Below are 22,324 nucleotides of genomic sequence, written 5' to 3' on the forward strand. Positions count from 1 at the left end.
CACATGAAACTGAGGATTGATACCTCTGTTTGTACTGTGTTTACAAACATACCCATTGTGGCCCTAATCTTACGTCTGTATGCACAACAGGCTGCAAAACTAAAGCTTTCGGAAGAGAAAGTTTGCTTGAAGGTGCTTCAGGCCCCATTGAACACTTGTAGAGCCCTTGAGCTGCCAAACTGAGAACCCCTACAAATGACCACATTTTGAAAACTAGCCCCCTTAACGAATTCATCTAGGGCTGTACTGGGTATTATGACCTTATAGTTTTTGAATGAACCTAAGCAAAAAAGAAGGAACAAATTCAGATTTTCTTTTTTTTTGGCAATTGCATAATTTTAAAAAGTTTTTTGTACATCACATGTGAATGCAGACTTGCACCCTGAAAAGGATACCCCTGTCCTGTGTTCAAAAACATACCAGTTGTAGTCCCAATCTGCTTACTAGACACATGGCTAGGCCTGTAATGGAGGGAAGTCTGGCACGCGTGCGCAGAAGGCGCCAGCAGGACCAGGAGGCCAGAACGCTGCGGGACATCGCGGAGGACGGGGACGAGTACTTTCAGCTGCCCTGATGGATCCGATCCATCAGGCAGCTGAATCTTTAACTTTTATTTCCTGGAGTTTCATATGATCGCCGGCATTCAAGGGGGTCCCGCGGCCCGGGATGACAGCTCCAGGTTGTCGTCTACCTCCGGGAGCTGGCATCATGGAGATGTCACGTACACAGCTTGCAAAGTTTTAATCCCCGCAGGGTCACCTCAGAGGCGCTGTCATCTTTGGTGTGAGTCTTCTCTTTTTTTTTTTTATAAACTTTTTTAATTGAAATTTTTCATATGTTTAAACAGCATAGTATAATATATAACATAACATTTTCCAGTCGAAAAGTCCTTGGTGTATCTCAAAGGTTTCTGTTTGTGTTCATTCGGCTGGTATCAACATATTGTATAAGGTATAATAATTGAATAAGAAAAGAAGGTAGAATAATAGTGAAAAAGAAAAGGGAGAGAAAGGGGAGGAAGAAAAAAAAATAGAAATAGAGAAGATAATATATATGTACGTTTCCACATACTTGTATATACATATACAAATAAATCATCAATAACAAAGATCGTGGTGGTTATCATTTCCTTCCATATGTGAACTTTGTGTTAATATATTATGCTTTTTCCTGATCTTTCTATTATTCTTAGGATTAGATTAGATTTGAGACTGAAACCTACATCGGGTTTAGGTCTAACTTTATAGCTATCCTTCGTTTCTGTCTACTTCCTCTCCCATCTGCTGTGGTGTTGTGAGTCTTCTCTTCACCTCCGTACTTGTCTTCAGTCTTCTGCCAGCCCTTCCTGGATTGAAGGATCAAAATCCCAGCCTCCAGGAAGGGCTGGCTGTGATTGGTTCCCAAGCGTCCTGACTCAACCAATCATTGCCAGCGATCGATTAGCCAATTGGCTGTGATTGGTTCAACGAGCACTGCCTCTGATTGGTTGACAAGCTTCGTGGCTCAGCCAATCACAGTCAGCCCTTCCGGGAGGCGGGGATTTTGATCCTCCAATCCAGGAAGGGTTGCAGAAGACTTCAAGCAAGTGTCGGGGAGCTTCAGGAGAGACTCACGCCAGAGATGACAGCGCCTCTTAGGTGATGCTTTTTTGTTTTCCTGCAGCTAGGGCTTAGTTTAGGGATTTGAGAGTAGGATTTCCTTCTGTCAACGTTGCATCGCACAAAAATTGCGTTTTCATGAGATGCAACATAGAGGACGGCTTTATAGCGAAACATGGGCTACAAAACCTCACAGGTCATGTGCATATCGCGAAACCTGCATGGTTTTTAACTCGCAATGTCGCATGCTACAAAACCTCGCAAATGTGAAGGAACCCATAGGAAAGCATGGGCTTCACATGCATGCGATTTGTAGCATTGTCGCAACGAGTGAAAATTACGCGACTTTGTTACCCGTGAGCAGGCCTAAATTGAACACACTATTTATCCTACACGGTAAAAACTGTAAGGTCTCCTTCACAGTGGCGATATCACTGTGAGAATTGCAACTTTTTCCAGCTATGTTTGAACGTCAGCGCTGCTTATTCTCACAAAAACATTACTGCCACTTGCAATTTTCTCACGCAATTTTTTTTTTTTTTAAATAACAGTCAATAGGACTTTCTAATGTAAAAAAAGCATTGCGCAAAAATCGCAAGTTCATGCTTTGCGATGCAATAAAAAGGAGGCTCCATAGGGAAACAAATGAGATTTAAAAAAAGGCAAAATGCAGAACGTTAGGGCATGTCAAAATTTTTTTTTGCAACATCTCGAGTGAAAACACTGCAAATGTGAAGGAAATCATTGAAAAGCATGGATTTTTATTCATTCTGTGCTTTCACTCACTCTTGCATCGCGCGGTTTTATCGCCAATGTGAAGACACCCTGGGGGGGGGGGGGGGGGGGGGGGGAAACTGAAAAACAGAAGGCAAAATGCTTATTGTGTTCATTTTGCCTCCCACAAAACGCAATAAAAGTGATCAAAAAAACTGTATGTACCCAGAAATTATACCAATGAAACTTGTCACTCTGTAGAAAGATAAAAAAAAGTTATGGGGATGTGAATGCAATGATTTAGAAAAAACAAATTCCAAAATTAAGGGTTTTTATTGCGCAAAAGTGAAAAAAAACTTGAAAAAAAATTATTTTAGTATTGTCATAATTGTACCAGCCTGCAGATAAAAACGTATCAGGTCATTTACGCTGTATAATTCAGGGTGCCTTCACACTTGCAATCGCGACATCGCTGCAGTTTTTTCATGCGAATGTCAATAAGCCTTTCTAATGGTTAAAAACGCGTCGCACAAAAATGGCAAGTTTGTGCTTTGCTACTTTTTTGCGATACATTTTTAACATTAGAAAGTCCTATTGGCATCTGCGTGAAAAAAAACGCTGTGATATCGCAATCGCCAGAGTGAAGGCACCCCGACGCTGGTAAGGAGGGAAAAAAAACTAATTGCAGAACTGACATTTTCTCTCCCTGCTCTAAAAAAATGTAAACGGTTTCCAGGTAAAATACGTTTGTTGACCTATCTTCTGGATAGGTGAGCAATATCGACAGGGGGTCCGCACTTGGGAACCTCACCATTAGCTCCGTCCACCCACCGACAGCGCCGCAATTACACAGGGATCACAGCAGCAGTCTCCGTGTAGTGGCCGATGCTGGTAACTGCGGGTGTGGCTTTCATCGAGCTCCGCTCTGACCTCTGTGTAATTGTGGCGCGGTCAGCGGGCGCACAAACAGTTGATCGGTCATCGCTCTTTACCCAGAAAACGCCCTTAGTAAAAGGTTTTACGACACATTAGGTGTAACCAAATATGGTACCAATAGAACTAGTTTGCCACACAGAAACCAGGCCTCGTGTAGCCGTGGCAACGGTAAAATAAAAAACAGCCCATCTCCTGAGGGCTAAACAGCTGCAGTTTTCTCTATTGAATAAAAAATAGGAAATCTGCGGTAAAACTGAGAAAACTGAATTCCTACAAGCCGCCAGCAGTGGCCCCTGCCTGACTACATGCACCTTCACCGGCTGTGAGGAGATGGCGCAGCCGCCTTCCATCCACCACCACCTCACCTCAGGAACAAGCCGTTCCCGCCCACCGGCGCGCGCACCCAGAACAGCCAAACCAACTTTATTTCCAGCGAAGCACTTTCGCTGTAATAACAATTTTAACTAAACGACGCTGAGCAGACAGGTTTATTTACACCGGCAGAGACGTAACGCATGAATATACATACAATTTATATTTTGGTTTACTTGGGCCGAGGCGGAGCCCGTTCGGCGTCTGTCGAATCTGCGGAGAGGTAGAAGCGGAAGTGCGCGTGTCTCCATCTTGTGCTCTGCAGTGACGGAGGCCTGAGTCTGCTCCGTAGGCCGTATCCACTGACGGCGGCGGGATGTTCTCCGGTACAGCACGGAAGAAAAGCAGCGGGAAGGTGGCGGCGGAGCTGCTGGTGTTCGGCTATGCCTGCAAGGTGTTCCGGGACGATGAAAAGGCCTTGTACCACGAGCAGGGGAAGCACCTCATCCCGTGGATGGGAGACGCGCACCTTCTCATCGATAGGTCGGTTGGACGCTTATGGCAATGGTCTACATAACCTCATGTCATTCATGGTTTTAGTGGCTGCTGTGACTCTCCCGCTGCTAGCCGGGCCTGTGTGACTGTGCGCCATAGTGGGGCTCTGAGGGCAGGAGAGCCCGTACCTCTGCCCTACACCTGGTGACCACCAGCCCCTCCTCTGTGGGCAATGAACGCCCTCACTGCATGAACATGTTAGACATCAGAAGGTTGACCCTTGGGGTCCTGCTGAGCCCCGCTGATGGCTAGACTGAGGGGTGCAGCACTCGCCCGCGCTCGGGGCCCCTGCGCCTGATTTCGCCACTTCTCAGCTTCTCCCGTCAGCTGAAGACGACCACATAGAGGTCTACAGGAGTGGCAGTGGAGGCTGACCTCTATGCAGCCGTCTTCAGCTGGCAGAAGAAGCGGGTAAGTCGCCCACAGGGGCACCGAGCTCAGCTGAACGCTGCAGCCCCCTTCTAGCCATCAGCGGGGGGCTCAGCAGCAGGACCCCACGGATCCAAACTTTTGATATGTTTTTCTAACATGGCAAAAGTTTGTGAAACGTGCAGCTACTGTAAAACCTGGCTGCAGCCCAGTAAGAGGGAGCAGGAGCGTTACCTTGGGCCGCTCTCACACAAGTGCTTCTTACCGCTAACGCCATGGTAACTGCGATATAACACTGCCATTGAAATCAATGGGGCCTCGCAGACATGCGCTTGATTGCGGCGCTGGTCAGTGATTTCCAGTACTGCGATTTTCAAGCAGTCTGTTCTATACTTGTCCGTTTAGCGCACCTCAGCACTATGATGGGACGCGCTAAAACACGCTGTCAGCCGCAGCTCGCTGTGGCTGAAAGTAAAACTGCAGCAAAGCGCGGCGTTCGTAATCCCGGCACTTTGCTGTGTTGATGTGTGAGAGCGGCCTAAGATTCGGACTCCTTGTCCCAGCGCTGTGACCTCAGTCATCTTGTAGTCTCGGCCGTTCTCTAGCTCTGAGAAGCTTGTGTATACGGCCGATCTGAGAGGAAAACTGCTTACTGGGCTGTGGTAAGAGTACTGCAGCCATGAGTATTAGGGCTCATTCACACGCGGATTGTCACCGCGTATTATGCATTCCTATTCCCAGAGCCCCGCTGTGCGCAGAGCGGGGGATTTGGGGGGGAGTCACACTGCGCATGTCCGTGACGCCATAGTCCTGAGCATGTGCAGTGCCTATCGCTGCCTGTACGCAATCTCTGCCAGCAGCGCGTAGGGTCTGTAATGAGTACAAGGCTGCGAGACTTGCAGCGTACTCCTACGCCCGTGTGAATGAGCCCTCACACTAATGGTACAGAGGCTCTCCTGTCCTCATACAGCCTGGTTGTGCCCCCCGGAGTGTCGGTGTGTGCCTGAGGGGGCTGCAGGCCTTTCTGCTAGTGACCGGGGTGAACAGCGACGTTTGATATAGCAGGAGTCTTGCTATGAAATGGCTAACTGCCTTCTAGGTGTGCTCGCAGATGACTGTGTCCTTAGAAGCCGCGCTCAGTATTACTGTAGTATAGATACCTCCCTGAATTATGGCAGCCGACTGGATGTGTCACATGATTGCAGAGAATATTCGCTGTCAGGACTATTTCCCTACTTTTGACTACTGCAAATAAAACTTGGAATTGCTAAAAATAAGTAAATCCTATTATAAATACCCCCCAAATATTTAGTGACAGACGCACAGCACTTCTCAGTCACACAATTTTGTAAGAAATGCATAATAAAAGTTTGACCTTAGCAGAGCAACTTGGGGTTGTGCCCCCACAGGATGGGGAATAACGTTCTGATTTTGTTCAAAATCGCGTCATTTTACTGTGATTTCCTGAGGTGTTTTGAAATGCAGTGTACAGCACTTGTCAATGCTTTTTAACACACCCCATGTTTGTGATGGGGTGCGCTAAAATGAAGCGAAAATAGAGCAGACACTACTTGAAAATCGCAGCCTCTCCAAGCGTTTCGAGCGTAGGTCTGTGAAGCCCTATTGAAATCAATAGAGGTGTTGTACCACAATTAGCGAGGTGTTTGAAATGCTGCGCTAATCATGGAAAAAAGCTTAAGGTCCCCTGCACACAGATAGATTTGAATTGCGGAATCCGCAATAGGCATCCATGTGGACGATCCGCAGGTAAAGTCCCCCATAGGAAAGCATGAGCTTCTGCACCTCCGTGCACAAATGCGGATTTGAATTGTGGGTTCCGCAAGCAGAAAATCAATCGCAGCATGCTCTGTTTTGGTGCAGAGTTTGTGCAGACGGGCTCCATTGATCTCTATGGAAGCTTTCAGATGTATTGCAGATTTGTAGGCGGATACTTCGGTTTCTTGGAGACCAGGCAGGGAGGTGGGGAAAGGCACCATTGGGCTTGCGTTTTTTGTTTTTTTTTTCACGCGGATGATCCACTGTGAATCGACACGGAAAAACTCTTGAATCCGCGATCATTTCTGCAAGCATTTTAAATTCATTTCAACAATGAATCGCAGGTCTTCGGAGGTGGAAATTGGCATGCAAAATGCGGCTCTGCAGTGTGCAGGAGGCCTAAGGCTAAGTTCAAACTGGGCGGAATTGCCGCGGATTTGCTGCATTTTGCTGTTAGGCCTCCCTCACACAGGGCGTTTGTAGAAACGCTGCGTTTACTGCAGATTCCGCCCTGTTTCAGCAGCGCTGGCATACTTTATGCCAGCGTTTTGGCTGCGTTTTCAGCTCGGCTGAAAACGCAGCCAAGGATGCTGAAAAGAAAAAAAGAAAGCAATACTCACCTAGCCGCTGCGGTCCGGGTCGGGGCTGTTGGTCTCTGCCGCTGATCCGGGCTTTCCCTGCACTCCCAAGTCTATTGCCGTAGGCCAGGTTTGAGAACCCCGCCTCCAGCAATAGAGTGCTGTGATTGGTTGTCGGCACTGGCTCAATGCCCAATCACAGCCCTTCGTTGACTGTCTCAGCCAATCAGAGCTAGCCGGCGCTGTTCATGCTTAGCTCTGCCCCCTCCCATTGCAAAGAACGAGCGGGAAGGAGAAGAGAGGTGAGCCTGTGATAGGGAGGGAAAAGGGCCGACGGCATGGTAGTCTCGGCGCATATGCGCTGGGACCCATGCTGTCTGAATGGGCGCACAAACGTTTGATTTGTGTGCTTGTTCACCAATTTTATCTCTCCCAACATAGCGTATATCGGCTGGGTATTAAAATGGCCATCCGATATACGCTTGTGGAAAAGAAGCCTAAGGGTGTGTTTTATGTACTTGAAATGCTGCGGATCTCCATGGCAAATCCACAGCATTTCTGCAAAAGAAACGGTCAAAATCCGCACCATCAGTCTGAATTTTAACTCCAAATCAGCTGCGTATCTGCAGCTGATTTCAGCGGTCATGGCGCTCCCCTCACCTGGCAACTATTTGTGCTGTCAGTGCACCCCTTCACCTGGCAGCTTTACTGAGCACAGCTTCTGGTCAGGTGATGCCCTTGGCTTACCACCTGCCGAGCGGTGCTGTGTTAACTAGATGCTGCTGATTTTGACTCTGTTTCTTTTGCTGAAATGCTGTGGAATTTGTGGTGGAAATCCACATGCAGATCAGTGACAATATGCGGATTTCTGACACAGCTTTGATATGGATTGGTGCCGTGTGAAATCGTGCTCCCCTGTGTGTAGAAAGCCTCAGTTAGCGAAAGCAAGTACCTGTTTGTCATTGAGACCATGCTAGGGTAGTATAACTTGGCATGGTCTAACACTTAAAGCCATGGGATACGCTAACACGGGGCGGCAGAGAATACGCAGCTAGTCCACAGCCAACAAATCCGACATCATTGTGTGGCTTTGCCATGGGTTTCACCCATTGGATTGCAAAAGTTGAAATTCGCTGATGAAATCCGCAGCATGAACTGAGTTTCTGTGAAGCTAAAATCCTCAGCGGCTGCAGATTCCCGATAGAATCCTTCCTGGCCCCTGTGGACGCGATGTTCGTGGCTTGTACTGTAAATGCTGCAGAAATTCCACAAGAGAAATGCGCAGCATTTCCGCCATTTGTGAACATGCGCCTGGGGTGCGTACACGCCTTGTGGATTTGCTATGAATTTTGGTGCAGATATGCTGCAGATTTCACCGCTTCAGTTTGAATTCAATTGAAAAGGGTGAAATATTCTGTATATTTACACCAAAATCTGTTTAAAACCTGCGCTGTGTGAACGCACCCTTAAACTTGAAGTGTTTGCATCTGTAAAGGTGGTCTTTAACCTTTTCAGTGCAGGACTCCTCGCTGTATCGAGATCAATGTTGCACTGACACTGCTTTTATTTTCAGTACTGTGTAGGAGAGTTGTTCGCCGATGGAGTGTCCCATTTTCTCCTGGGAACGGCACCTGTTTTTCTCATTAATGGGCTGGAGGGGTACAAGAATGAAATCTTTTTCCTTGAAAATCTCTTTACGCTTTGTCTTTACAAAGGAGAGACATTGCTGCTGTGTTCGCACAAAAGTACACTTTCTAACTTGATTTTCAGGGAAAAGGGTTTAGGATTGTTTGTTAAAGGACACCTCTATTATGCCAATGTACTTACAGTGTGCCTTCTGTTTCTGCTCACCTTAACCGCTATTTAGTTGCTTGGCAAGCCTGTTGTATAATTCCTTGGAGATTGTATGTGCAGATTTAATGAAAAGGCGATAACTGGATTGCTGGTTTTAGAAACGATAAAAAGAGCTTCTTCAATGTCTACGAAAGGTCTGCTTGCAGTTGGCATGCAGCTAAATTTCATGCCGACGGCCGGGTCAGATTCCGACTGCGAGATTCACGCAATGGGATGTGACCCTGCCCCGGCATTGACTTTCCGCTTACCTGTCCAGCGTCTTCTCTCTCCGTTCTGCGGCATGCTGGCTGGCACAGAGCCGGCGTGTCAGCGGTAACGTTTCTGTGCGAGCCGCTGTAAAGCCCACACAGAAATAAGACATGCTGCGATTTTAATACCGCGCAAATTTTACACGGTCAAATCGCGGCTGTCAGCATAGGATTGCATAAACAAATACAATCGTATGGCAGCGTGCAACGGTGGAAATTCGCACAGAATTTCCGTCCGTGGGCATTGGACACTGGCATATTTTCAGGTTAGGCCAGTTTCAAACAGGCGTTTTAGAGTGTACTGCAACACGTCAATAGCGTTTTTAATGCACCTCATCATTGCAGCAGGTGATGGTTTGTATTAAATGCTGAAATGCACTAAAATAGAACATACCGCATTCAAAAAGTGTGGTGTTAGAAATGCCATGCTAAAATGCTCGTCTAAACAGCCCCATTGAAATCGATGGAGGCTCAGTACAGCGTTTTTAGTAGGTGTTTCAAACGCCTGTAAAAACCCCCCAAAAAACACGCCTGTGTGAGAATCGCCTTAACCCTTTCCAATCCAATTTGTATTCTGGTTTTCCTAGGGGGCTTACTCTTTCTGCTGTTATAGAACAGCGCTACATGCTGGCTAAAACCAGTACTGCATGAGGTGACACGTTGGATAGGCTGCAGAGTGGCTGGCAATATACAGTAAGAGAACCCTGACGGATGTCTTCCAACATCGGAGCTGTACAGCCTTAAATCATAATGTCTTCAGAGGTCAGACAGTGGATTGGAAAGGGTTAAAGTATGCTCTCCTGACGTGTCCGTTTTTAGATTGGTGTATTTCACATGAAATAACAATTCCGCAGCATTTTTTAATTAAAGCTATGTTGTGCTGGCCCTCTGTTATTCCTCCTAGCATTTTAACTGACATTTTGGTGTATCCAATTGGAATGTGTCCCTACGTAGTCTGGCACTATTGGCTCAGATTGAACTGTGTACGGGCATGCCCACAACTGGTCCATGTATTCCATGAGGGCTTACAGGAACAGCACAATGTAGAGTTCTCAGAAAATATGCTCCAGAGTTCTTTCACGGAATATTCCATTATTGACTGTTAGGAGACGTGACGGGTCCTCTTTAAATAGTCATCACACTCTGTGACAATTTGTATTAATATGATGGTCAATGTGCCAATAACTGGATTTGCCTAAATAACATTGTGTTGAAAAATTCCTCTAAAGTCCTAGACTCTAAGGCCTCATGTCCACGGGCAAAAGAAGAATTAAAATCCGCAGCGGATCACCCGCACGCGGATCCGCACCCCATAAGGATGCATTGATCACCCGCGGGTAGATAAATACCTGCAGATGGTCAATAAAAGTGATTTTAAAAAAAATGGAGCATGAAAAAATCTGGATCATGCTCCATTTTCGTGCGGGTCTCCCGTGGGGACGGCTCCCACGGGCTTCTATTGAAGCCTATGGAAGCCGTCCGGATCCGCGGGAGACCTAAAATAGGAATTTAAAAGAATTAACTCACCTGCAGCGGACCGGGAAGGTCTTCTCTTCCTCACGGCCGGATCTTTCTTGCTTCGGCTCGGCGGATGTGCCCGGCGCATGCGCGCGGCACGCCGACGACGAGCCAGCGACGTGCCAAGTTCATCCACCGGCCAAAAAAGAAGATCCGGCCGTGAGGAAGAGAAGACCTTCCCGGTCCGCTGCGGGTGAGTTAATTCTTTTAACTTCCTATTTTAAGCGCCCATGTCCGCGGGGCAGGAGGGACCCGCTGCAGATTCTCCATGGAGAATCCGTAGCGGGCCTGATTTTCCCCGTGGACATGAGGCCTAAGGGTCTCCCTTCCTTATATTTGCTGTCCATTGCCTGTTGTCAAGTGATGCCTGTCTCTAGTAAAGGGGGATAACAGGAAATGGGGTCGTGGGATAACTCATGCTGTCAATAAGTCTATGGATAGGGGAGGCTGGAGTGAAAGACTCATACAGATGCGGCAGGCCAAATTAAAGATAAAACCTGCAGAAATGAACACTGGTGGGCAATGCAGGATGTATAGAATGACGTTATTCCCCATATACACACACAACCGCTTATTCTTAAATCCTCTGAAAGTGCGGTACACTTTAACACATGTCTGTCACAGAATACTCTAGGAATACGTGCTGGACATGGAGACGGGGAAGAAACTGAGCATTTTACGTATACTTGATGCATCTTTGCTTTTTCATATACAATGGTTAGCCGTGACTAATGTGCATAAGAATGGTTATGCATGAGAATGGATGGTATGGCAGGCATGCCAAGCTAGGTTACATCCACTGGATTGTAAAGGTTAACTTAAATGAAAGGTACACTTTAAATACATTCTTTACATGGTATAAACACTATTAAGTAGCAATGCCTACTTAATAGGTTTATGGCATGTTTTAGTGACAACACTAAAGCAAGCCTTCAATTGAGTTAATCATGTTGTAAGTTAAGGAGGCTTTTTGTGGACTATTTTCTTACTTGGTTTTGCCTTCCTCGGGAGAGCTGATCATTGCTTATAAACTTTGTTCTTCCTGGGACGTATGATGAGTCTTGGGTCTGTATTTTGGCTCCTCCCACACACTTTCAGCTGTGGTGTTAGATTGGCAGCTATACTGTCATTTTGGAAAATTCCTTTTTGGCTTGTATATTTTGTAAAGCCTCCTTAAACTACATATGTATGTTCTGTTGCCATGTATGTGTGTGTCTCTCTACTACATAACAAGAACTTATTTCCTCAGCCATTTGGCTAAGGGTCGAGCCTAGCCATGATTTTACCAGCAATGGATCCACGTTTCTGCGGCGAAGATTTCTGCTGAGAGATGCGGACTAGCAGAAAGAAGCGAGAAAATTTCCAGCGTTTGGTTCTTACGGATAGGTATTTATGTGTTCGGGTTCGTGTGAATGTAAATTAGAAGTTTCCAGATCCCCCCCCTAAAAAAGCTTAAGTAAAAAGTATGCATTTAATTATGTAAGTGGTTGAAAAAAAAAAATACGGTAAGAGCTTTTGATAGATCGCCAGCTGGCATTTTGGTACTCTGGTCTATTTTTAAGGAAGCCAGACCTCAACAAGTTAGACATCTTTAGTTTTACATTGATAGAGCAATCTACACAATGTACAGCTGAATGTCCATACTCTAAAGATCTAAGTTAGGGAAGCCATATCTTCAGAATGATGGCTACACCTCCTGTAGTGGGTCTGTTTTATGACAGTAGGTTAGACAGGTAAGTTGTTATAATGAAGTATTAAAGTTTGAGGCACATTGTCCTGATCATTTCCTTCATGTTGCAGGTACGATGGACGTGGTCATCTGCATGACCTTTCTGACTATGACGCAGAGCACAACTCGTGGAACAGAAACTATAATTTATCCGAGGAGGAGGCTCGAATAGAGGCTTTGTGTGATGAAGAGAGGTATTTAGCGTTGCATACGGACTTGCTTGAAGAGGAAGCACGGCAAGGTACATCAACATTTACTAACTTTTGCCTTTAAAGTAACTCCATCTCTTTCTTTTGAGTTAAATTAAACCGTTATAAATTTGACTGGCATCTTGATTATTTTATACTCACTCTTTCTGATATTATCTATTTAACAGTACCCATTGGAATCGAAAAACAGCTCTCTGAATGTGGACCACAGGATAGTTTTATTTGTAGAGACTGCCTTTTCCCAGCTTTTCTGTGCATTGGAATATACTCTTTTCTTAATTATTATAAAAAGCAACAAGTCGCAGACAAATCTTGAGAAACCTGAGCTTTGTCATGCATGTATCCTACCAAATACTCTTGTCAGGAAACGTAGTTAACCTTTTTTTCCCCCCCCTATTTGTTAATGTGGATTTATTTATTTATGCCTATTGGCCAAAATTTGGTGGGATAATGGCTTTCACGCAGTATGCTCAAGCATGTCTTCATTGTGTTTTTGCTATATTTGTATTTTTAATATGCTGGTATTTTCCTTCAAGAGGAAGAATATAAGCGGCTAAGTGAAGCCTTGGCGGAAGATGGAATGTATAACACTGTGGGTTTCCAATACAGAAGTGACTATTACGACCCTTCTCAACCCACAGAAGAAGAGGAGCCGCAAAAAGATAAAGATGACAAAGGTATTTGTGTTATTAACAGTACCCTTCTCAGATAACTTTTCTGAATGAGCTGCCATGTTTGTACATGAGTAACAGCGCTATTTCTAATTATGACATGTAGCCTTTTACCCCTCCTGTAGGTCGTATATCTTTTTTCTGTTCTCACTAAGCTAGTGGTAGGATTCTAGCTATTGTTGACCTTTTATATACTGCACATGAGAGAAAATGGCAGATTCCGCTCGTTATATCTTTGTAGCACTCACACGTGCTTACATAATTGCATCATGGAGTTACATTATCCAGCAGTACTGAGCAGTATAGTAAATCACTCACTGTGATTTGTGTAAGTCTGCCTTATAGAAATCCGCTTCTGAAGCTCCTTCCCTCTCGTCTATAGACTTGGATGGGCAGCATAAGTTTTCACCCTCCTTAACTTTTTTGAGTCCATCATTTGGCAGCAGACAGCAAATTAGAAGCAAGGAAATCCCCTAGTAGCCAGCACTTCTTAGAGGGGTTTTCCAGCACAATAAATGTCATTTTAGCTAAATAGTGGTTTGCACTTCTGCTAGTTATCTCGCTGGCTATCGCATAACTGCACGTTGCCTTGAAACATTGGTTACAATTTGAATTCAGTAGGCCAATTTGTTGAATTAGGTAGTATTTGAGTACATTTTTTTTTTTTAATAAAAGCATGTAAACCTGTAAAATAAACTAACCTATTCTCGCTAGCTTAACATCCCTCCCCCTTGCCAGTTTCCTTTTATTTCTAAGCAGCTGATCATGTGCCATCTAAACACATAACCACTGCATCACTCACTGGCCTGAGTGTAGATACTGCATTTTAAAAGCATTTCCTGTGTTAAAAACTACGAAACACCATTTTCAAACTTCCTAGGTCTATTTGTTAAAGGGGTTTTCCAATTAACGGAACTCTTTGCCTAGCTACAGGATAGATAATTATTAGATTGCTGCTGTCTAACCCCTGAATATATATATATATATCTCCCTCTCCCTCTCCCTCTCCCCCTCCCTCTCCCCCTCCCCCCCCCGGTGTCGTACAAACATGAAATTTGACAGCCGTATTCTTTAGGTCCTACATAGGTACAGTAAAGGAGTCACAACTTGATTATTCAATGCTAAGTGCAAAAGTATTGGCACCCCTATGTAATGTAACTTCCTGGTGTCATACAAGCATGAAACTTGGCACAAGCATTCTTTACATCCTAAATAAAAAAGTAACAAGGTCACAACTCGATTATTCAATGCTAATTGCAAAAGTAAGTGCACCCCTATGTAATGTAACTTCCCAGTGGCATTCTAGTGTGAAATTTGTTGCAAGCATTCTTTAGGTCCTAAGTGAGGAGAATGGGAGGGGTGACAGATTCTCCCTTAGGCTACATGTACTGATGTCCCTATGCAGAATGTAACGCTCCTCTGTGTATACATATTTTATTCCTTGGTTACTCTAAAGTAGCCTTGACTTCATAAAATTTTTCGTGTGAACAGGTAAACCTGTACCAAATTAACCTCGGGCGAAGACTGGTTTAGCCAAACAAGTCTACTTCACCTCTCTAGTCTCCTCACTATCGCATAACCCTAAACAGCTCTTTGATACTTTTCACTCCCTTTTCAGCCCTAAACCGCAGCCCACTGTGACAGATCTCAGTGCTGAAGAGTTGGCTGCTTACTTCAAAAAGAAAACTGAAGACTTCCGTCAGGAAATAACTTCCCAATCCCAGACTAGCCCTGATCCTAGTCTTGTCAGCACTGCATCTAGCTCCTGCTCACTGTCTGTACTCAGACCAGCGACAGAAGAAAAAGTCTCCAAATTGCTCTTCTCTGCTCGCCCCACCACCTGCGCTAGGAACCCCCCCCTCACACCTCCTCCGATCCCTCTTCCCAGTGGTCATCTCCCATCTCACCACTATATTCAACCTCTCTTTGACCTCTGGCATCTTTCCCTCTTCTTTCAAACATGCCATCATATCCCCACTGCTAAGGAAGCCGACTCTGGAGGTGACTGATGCTACCAACTACCGACCCATCTCTAATCTCCCCTTCATCTCCAAACTACTAGAACGCCTGGTTTACTCCCACCTTGTAAGCTATCTATCAGAGCACTCTCTCCTAGACCCCCTACAATCTGGCTTCCGACCTCAACACTCGACAAACTGCCCTTACAAGGGTATCCAATGACCTACTGACAGCCAAATCGAGGGGCGATTACTCCCTAATGATCCTCCTGACCTTTCCGCAGCATTTGACACTGTTGACCACAAACTCCTCCTCAGTATGCTTCGCTCCATCGGCCTAAAGGACATTCCTCTTTCCTGGTTCTCCTCCTACCTATCTGACCGCTCTTTCAGCGTCTCCTTTGCTGGCTCTACCTTCCCTCATCTTCCCCTTGCTGTTGAGGTCCCCCAGGGCTCCGTCTGCGGCCCCTCCTTTTCTCTATCTACACAGCCCCTAATGGACAAACCATCAGGAGATTTGGCCTCCAATACCACCTCTATGCTGACGACACCCAGCTATACACCTCATCCCGTGACATCTCTGCACCTTTACTCCAAAACATCACCAACTGTCTGTCCGCTGTCTCTAACACTATGTCCTCTCTCTACCTAAAACTAAACCTCTCTAAAACGGACTTGCTGGTATTTCCACCCTCCACTAACCGACCTCATCCTGACATCTCCATCTCAGTGTGTGGCCCCACCATAAATCCTAGACAACATGCCCGCTGCCTTGGGGTCATATTCGACTCTGATCTATCATTTACCCCCTACATCCAATCTCTTGCCCGAACATGTCAGCTGCACCTCAAGAACATAATAATCCGCTCTTTTCTCACTATGGACACTCTAAAAACACTTACTGTTGCCCTCATCCACTCTCGGCTCAATTATTTCAACTTGTTGCTGATCGGCCTCCCCTGCACCAGACTCTACCCTCTCCAATCCATCCTGAATGCGGCAGCCAGGCTCATCTTCCTGTTCAGCCGCTACTCGGACGCCTCTGCCCTGTGCCAGTCACTGCACTGGCTGCCCGTTAAATACAGAATTCAATTTAAGCTCGCCACCTTCATCCACAAAGCCCTCCACAGTGCAGCGCCCCCCTATATCGCCTGCCTCATCTCAATCCATCAACCAGCCCGGGCTCTCCGCTCTGCTAACGAAACCAGACTGAGCGCCCCTTTAATTTGAACTTCTCATTCCTGCCTTCAAGACTTCTCCAGAGCAGCACCAGTCCTCTGGAACGCACTACCAAAGGCTACCCGAGAAATCCAGGACTTGCAGAAGTTCAGGCGTGCTCTAAAAATGCACCTCTTCAGGGAGGCATACCGCATTCTCTAAACAAACCCCTCTGTACTCCGCCTGATAACATGTTCCCTGACCTACTGACTGCAATCCCTGCTAGCCATCATAAACCGCTCCTGCAGTCACACTGTTTCTGCCGTCACACAGGCAAATGTCTGACTCTCCACCTCGCCATACTGTGCACATCTCCAGCCCTTTACCTTCTGTATCACCCCATTACTTGTAGTCTGTAAGCTCGTTGGAGCAGGACCCTCACCCCTATTGTTTTCCATCAACTGATTACTACATGTAACTGTCATTCTGTAATTTTTGTGTCTTTTGTCCTTCTGTATTCCCCCTGTCTATGTAAGCGCTGCGGAATATGTTGGCGCTATACAAATAAAGTTTATTATTATTATCCGTTAGTCATTACTATAGGGGACCCAAGCCCCCATTCATTCTTGCTAACACATCCACAGCAGGGAGGAAGTCTATGGAGCAGTGGCTACTCTATTAATTGTAAGCAGCTATGTGTAGAAATCGGCAGCAAAGGAAAAAGAAAAGTTTGCCTTACAAGGCATGTGTGTAAAAGTCCATTGATTTCATTGGCACTGTCAGAGATGGCAGAGTACAAGTGCATGGACATCTTCAGCAGTCCTGTTAAATGACTGGACCCATAGTGTCCATCCACGACCACCGGTCTATTCATTCTGGGGAACTAGGGACCATGTGATGGAACCCCCACCGATCAGATACTTATCCCCTATCTTAGATGGGGGGAGTAAGTTTATTCCTTTGAACAGTTCCTTTAAATCCAAAATGGGGATCCAGGCAGCATTCCAGTCAAAATCCTCTGTCTATGCAACATTCCTCTCACAAATGAGCTTTTGAGTACTAATTGTGGGCAGAAATTTAGCCTAAACAAGGTATCTTCACTGTGGTGCTGTCCGAAATTTCTATTTTACCATAAAATATAAAGAAATGGACAGATGCTCACTTTGTGCTTCGTCTGTTTAGCAAATGGTTTTCATGATGGGTATTCAGACTGAAAATTGGAAAGTTTAATTATCTTTAAAGTTTTACATAACGTGGTCGCCTGTTTTCAGCAGAGCTTTCATTTGTATGCGAGTATATTCCTTTCTTATAATAATTGTGCTGGATAAAATGAAATCTGTTCATGTGTAATTGTGTAGGTGTAACATGGTGTTTAGCTTCATGCTTGGGAATTGGAATGCGCATTTGTCTCCATATAGGGAATGTATCGCCTAATAATTTTGTATTTCTAATAAAAACAGATGAGATACATTGAATGATTCACTGTTTTTAGTTTTCTGGTAGATTATTTTAAATTCTGTTGTATGTACAGGACTATGGGGGTAGCAATCTTGCCTTTGCTGTAGAGAGAGGCATTGCAGCTGCATTTAGAGAGACAGCAGAAATCTTGGCCTATCCACACAATGGACAGTAGGAGTCTCATTGATTTTCTATGGGAGACTGTTCTAGACATGTTCTGTGACCTGTGCAGGGAGGGAGAGTAGATAAAACTATGATCAACACCTATTGGGAATGGTGGATCCTGTATTAGCTGTATACCTGTGTGTGAATAATATCCTATATACACAGACAGGGTGGGCCATGGAAAAGTAGCCTGCCTCTGACAAAACTGCGACAGGTAGAACAAGAAAGTAGCTTTGTTTTGTTTTTTGTTTTTTCGCCCCCAAAGCTTTGATTTACCCATATGCTACAAACAGATGCTGGAAGTGGTCCCCATGCACTTCTATTCACCTCTGCGTACACTGCAATATGCTAGCTGATATTGCCTGCAGCTCTTCAACAGTGATGTTGGGGATAAGTGTTTGTGATGTTTTCCTTGAGTTCGGCATCCTATGAGTTAAGCCCCCTGTCCACGGCCGAGGCAGAATATCACTAGCGATATTCTGCCGCAGGGGAGAAGGGGGAGTTGACAGGTCTCAGCGGCGAGCCTATCTAATAGATGGACTCACCGCGGAGAATCGCGGCATGCCGCGATTTAAATCCCGCGAGCAGAGAATCGCTGTGATTCTCTGCTCATGGACGCCGACACTGCGATTTCCATAGCAACGCTATGGAAAGCTTTGCAGAGCGTGATCCGTGGGCAATTTATCGCCCGCGGATCATCACCCATGGACAGACAGCCACTAGGTAGTGTATGTGGATTATTGCCATACGCTTTTGTGCCCTAAATGGCCCGCATAGATAAAAATCTCATGTGCACAAGTCCAGGAATGTGCTGGCTATAACCCCTTGCTAGTTTCTGCTGCACAGTGTATTGCTGTGGAGGAGGCTGAGTGACAATTCTAGTCACATTCTCTTTTGAAAAGAAGCCCTCTTATGTACAAAGGAGACAGGACCATCGGGGGCTGTGACTTGATCATACTGAAGATACATACAGCTTTATTAATGTCAGTCGCATCAGAAATGTTTTATATTGATTTCATCTAAATTAACCAATCCCTTTTAAAGGGTACCTGTCAGCAATTATAAGCACCATAAACTGTTAGAGTACTTCTAGTTTACGTGATATGGATTGCAGGGAGCTGTGTGTTTTACCCTCCCAGTAGTGGCCCCCCCAGCAAAGTCGGCGCACAGGAACTTGACTCTTTCTGAGTGTGCATCCCCCATTCATCTATAAAGAAAGAGTTGAACTGCTGGCGTGCACTTCACCTAGAGACACTGCAGGAATGGAGGACTGGGCGAGAATGAAAAGCTCCCTGGACTGAACATTACCTAAACTATAAACCTAGACATAAAACAAACGCTCACTTCCTCAGTGGAAATACCAAGTTCATCAGTGTAAAAACAGACGGAGCTCCAGACACCCGGCAGTCCAACCAGTACTTATGAACGTAGTGATACTAAGTGTCGGCTCTTGTGTGTGAAAATACTTGATTCTTTAAAACAGCAGGCATCAGGCTTTACAGATGACAGGTTTCCACCAACACAGCAGGCTTGATTACATCTTTGTATCACTGTAATCACTTAATTTATGGTGCTTATAGTTGTTGACAGGTTCCCTATAAGGCACTATGTGAGATTTATAAAACGGTCTAAAATGCAAACTATCTTTGTTGCCCATAGCAAACAATCAGAAATATTGCTGTTGCTACTTTAAATTCCTAGTTTGGTGCAGGATATTGCAACTTGGAAGGTGCAGATGAAACTTCACGGCTAAGAAAGGCCCAATGTCCACAGGCGAATTGGATTGCGCATGGCGTAGCCCGCACCGGAATCTGACCCTGCCCGTGGCCAAGGACACTGCTTAGCCAGCCGTGTCTTCTGCATGCCTGTGCGGATCTTCTATTTTCCTCTCTGCTGATGTGCTGGCCTGCACGCCGCCGCACATGCGCCACAGAGGTTGTTTTTTTTTTGTTTTTTTTTTTAAGGGGGGGTGGGGGTAACCTCCTGCTGTCCCGTGGAATCCGTGGTCGGTCCACAATTTAATTGCGGGCAGGCCGGTGATCGGATAGCTTCCATTGACTTTGCGATTATGTCCGTGACTTGCAGTGTTTTGTAGCTCCATGTTTCCCTATGAAGCCTTCCTCTCTGTTGCATCGTGTTTTCGTGCGGTGCGATGCAACTTTTATAGTATGAAATCCTACTGCAAGAGCCCTAAAATAAGCCCTAGCTGCAGGAAAAAGAAAACCTACATCACCTAAGAAGCACTGTCGCCTCTGACGTGCCTTCTCCGAGGTCCCGGCAATTGTCTTCAGCATCTCTTCTTGTCAGGGATTGGAAAGTCCCCCGCCTCCAAGAAGCGCTGCCTCTGACTGTCTGAGGGCTGCAGCTCAGCCCATCAGAGCCAGAGTGAACCAATCACAGCTATTCATTGAGGTGTGAAACAGGCCTGAATGTGTACCTTGGTACATAAGTTTGAGCTATACAGCTTTAGAAGATTTACATTTATGTTGTGATCGGCATAAATAACATTACTTGTACTGATCTTAAATTACAACTTGCACTACATTTACGACTACATTGGGAGCTGCCAACAAGCTTGTCCTGCACACTGCTAGCAGCTTAGTCGAGTTGGGTCACTGTATTGTGTCTTCTGGTCTAAAGACTTCAATAAAAAGAAAATCTCTAGAGCAAACTTTTTTTTTTTTTTTTTTTTTTTTTTTTACAAATGTGACCTTTGAAGCTTGCTATGTTTGTGCTGCTGTAGCGTATGATGCAGGCTGTACCTCAGGAAAGTAAAAGTAGTACAATACATTTTATGAAGTGACTCGGCTCTTTCTATAGAATAACTTTAGATGAAAACTGCACGATGCTTTCTGAAGGTGGGCAAATTGATTTCCAGTCAGACTGAGCATTATGATGATCTTAAGAAATCTGAGCGTTTTCTATCTTGCCATCGGAATAATTGATGCGTCTTTGCTGTATAATACCTTTATAAATGGACTCAACGATTCTTCTCTTCTCGCCTGATTAGTATTCGTTGAGAACAATTGTTGTATTGACCCTGGGTAAATACATTTTCTTCCGGACTCGTACGAATATTTTTTTTTTTTCTTGCAGAGATTTGTTTTCTGCAAATTGGCCAAATGTAAGCATTTTTGATGAACTGAGTCTAAGTAATAAGGCAGAGAGGGGAAAATAAATGAAGGGATTGCCAATTTTTCATATGGTTGAATCAGCAGCAGTTTATTCTGCCTTTTCAAACCACATTATTCATGTCAATAAATAGTTTTCCAATTTGATTTTGACATTTACGCAGGAGTGTAAACAATGTGCCTTTTTTAAAAACCTGTAAAAATTCTTAATATTGGCTTTCTCGTGCGATCTCTGCTGCCTACTGTAGAGGAATGCTTTCTTATCACATCTAATTGTAAATGTCATGTTTTTGTACTGCAGTCACTTTCACTGGCCAATTAGTTATTGTTTAGAACAAAACAAATTTTGCCTTAGATGACACACACAGCAGTCTTCGCCGCCGTATATGCTAATAACAGTCTCTAGTGCTCCATATATCATCTAGGCGAGTGGGAATACAAACGCCTCTATGCACGTAGGCAGTTGTGTGGAGTACCTCTAGGATTTGGTACTGTTCTCAGTTTACAGTAGATTAGCACTGGTCTATTCATAGCAATAAAGGGATTATCACCCTTTTTGTATTCCTTTTGTTTTATTAGTGTTACTCTGCATATAGTGTACTCATCCTTGTCATTTTATTACACTGGGTGCCCTCTGTTAAGCCCCAGTTACATGCTATGATTATCGCTCAAAATTCGATGGCTTTTGAGCAATAATCGTTGCGTGTAAATGCTTCCATCTTTCACTCGTCAGCTGAATGATGATTTTTAGGTGAGCAGAAAATACATTGTTATGCCAGAGAGAGATAGCAGGGACCGTAAGCTGTGTTCTCCATGGGAGGAGCTGGTTACAATGTATTCAGCAGGCAGTCGTCGCAAAGACAGAGTCCAGACCACATGCTAGGATTTTCAAACAGCTGCTGGAGGCTCATTGAGATGCAAATGATGCTGATAAAGTGCTAGTGGGCATTAGTGCCCATTAGTACTTTATGCAAAATGATTGCTAGAAGTGTCACTCTTTGAATCTTCAAAGGCTCATTAACACACAGACAATCTTTCAGTCACATTGATTTCATATGTGGTTTTGCTTTATTAAATATACTAAAGCACACCTCCATTTAGGGTTCACAGTTTCAGTCACAAGGCTTCCTGTATGATGAAACTGCATTGACTGTACCATTCAGGCTCTTCATGGAAGGGAGCAGAAACTCTTCAGTTACTGATGATTAGATGGCTCCTGTCACAGTTATAATGAAGATGGCTGTTCATCCTCCATGACTGCATGCTTATGGTCTCCAGCTTATTTAGGGGAATAAGGAGGATAATGATAATCATATTGTCATCCCAATAGGCAGACATGGTTTTATGTGATGTTGTGCCTGATGTATCAGGAGATTGATAGCACCGC

General features: G+C 44.9%; 1 protein-coding gene across 3 annotated transcripts in view; it reads left to right on the forward strand.

Annotated features, from left to right (window-relative positions):
- Nucleotides 1–3,851: 3,851 nt before the first annotated feature.
- SFSWAP (splicing factor SWAP) overlaps nt 3,852–22,324 on the forward strand; it is a 120,929-nt gene continuing 102,456 nt past the window's right edge. Inside the window, exons 1-4 of one of the 3 annotated variants that reach the window (XM_066603421.1) lie at nt 3,966–4,103; nt 11,708–11,844; nt 12,259–12,428; nt 12,933–13,073. In XM_066603421.1, coding sequence (XP_066459518.1) covers nt 11,789–11,844; nt 12,259–12,428; nt 12,933–13,073 — 367 coding nt within the window. In that variant the 5' untranslated portion in view covers nt 3,966–4,103; nt 11,708–11,788. Of the gene's footprint in view, nt 4,104–10,665; nt 11,845–12,258; nt 12,429–12,932; nt 13,074–22,324 lie in introns of those variants that run through there. The other 2 variants (XM_066603419.1, XM_066603420.1) reach the window with 2 other exon arrangements.

The sequence above is a fragment of the Eleutherodactylus coqui genome, chromosome 5 (genome assembly GCF_035609145.1).
Source record: "Eleutherodactylus coqui strain aEleCoq1 chromosome 5, aEleCoq1.hap1, whole genome shotgun sequence".
Classification (NCBI taxonomy): Eukaryota; Metazoa; Chordata; class Amphibia; order Anura; family Eleutherodactylidae; genus Eleutherodactylus; species Eleutherodactylus coqui.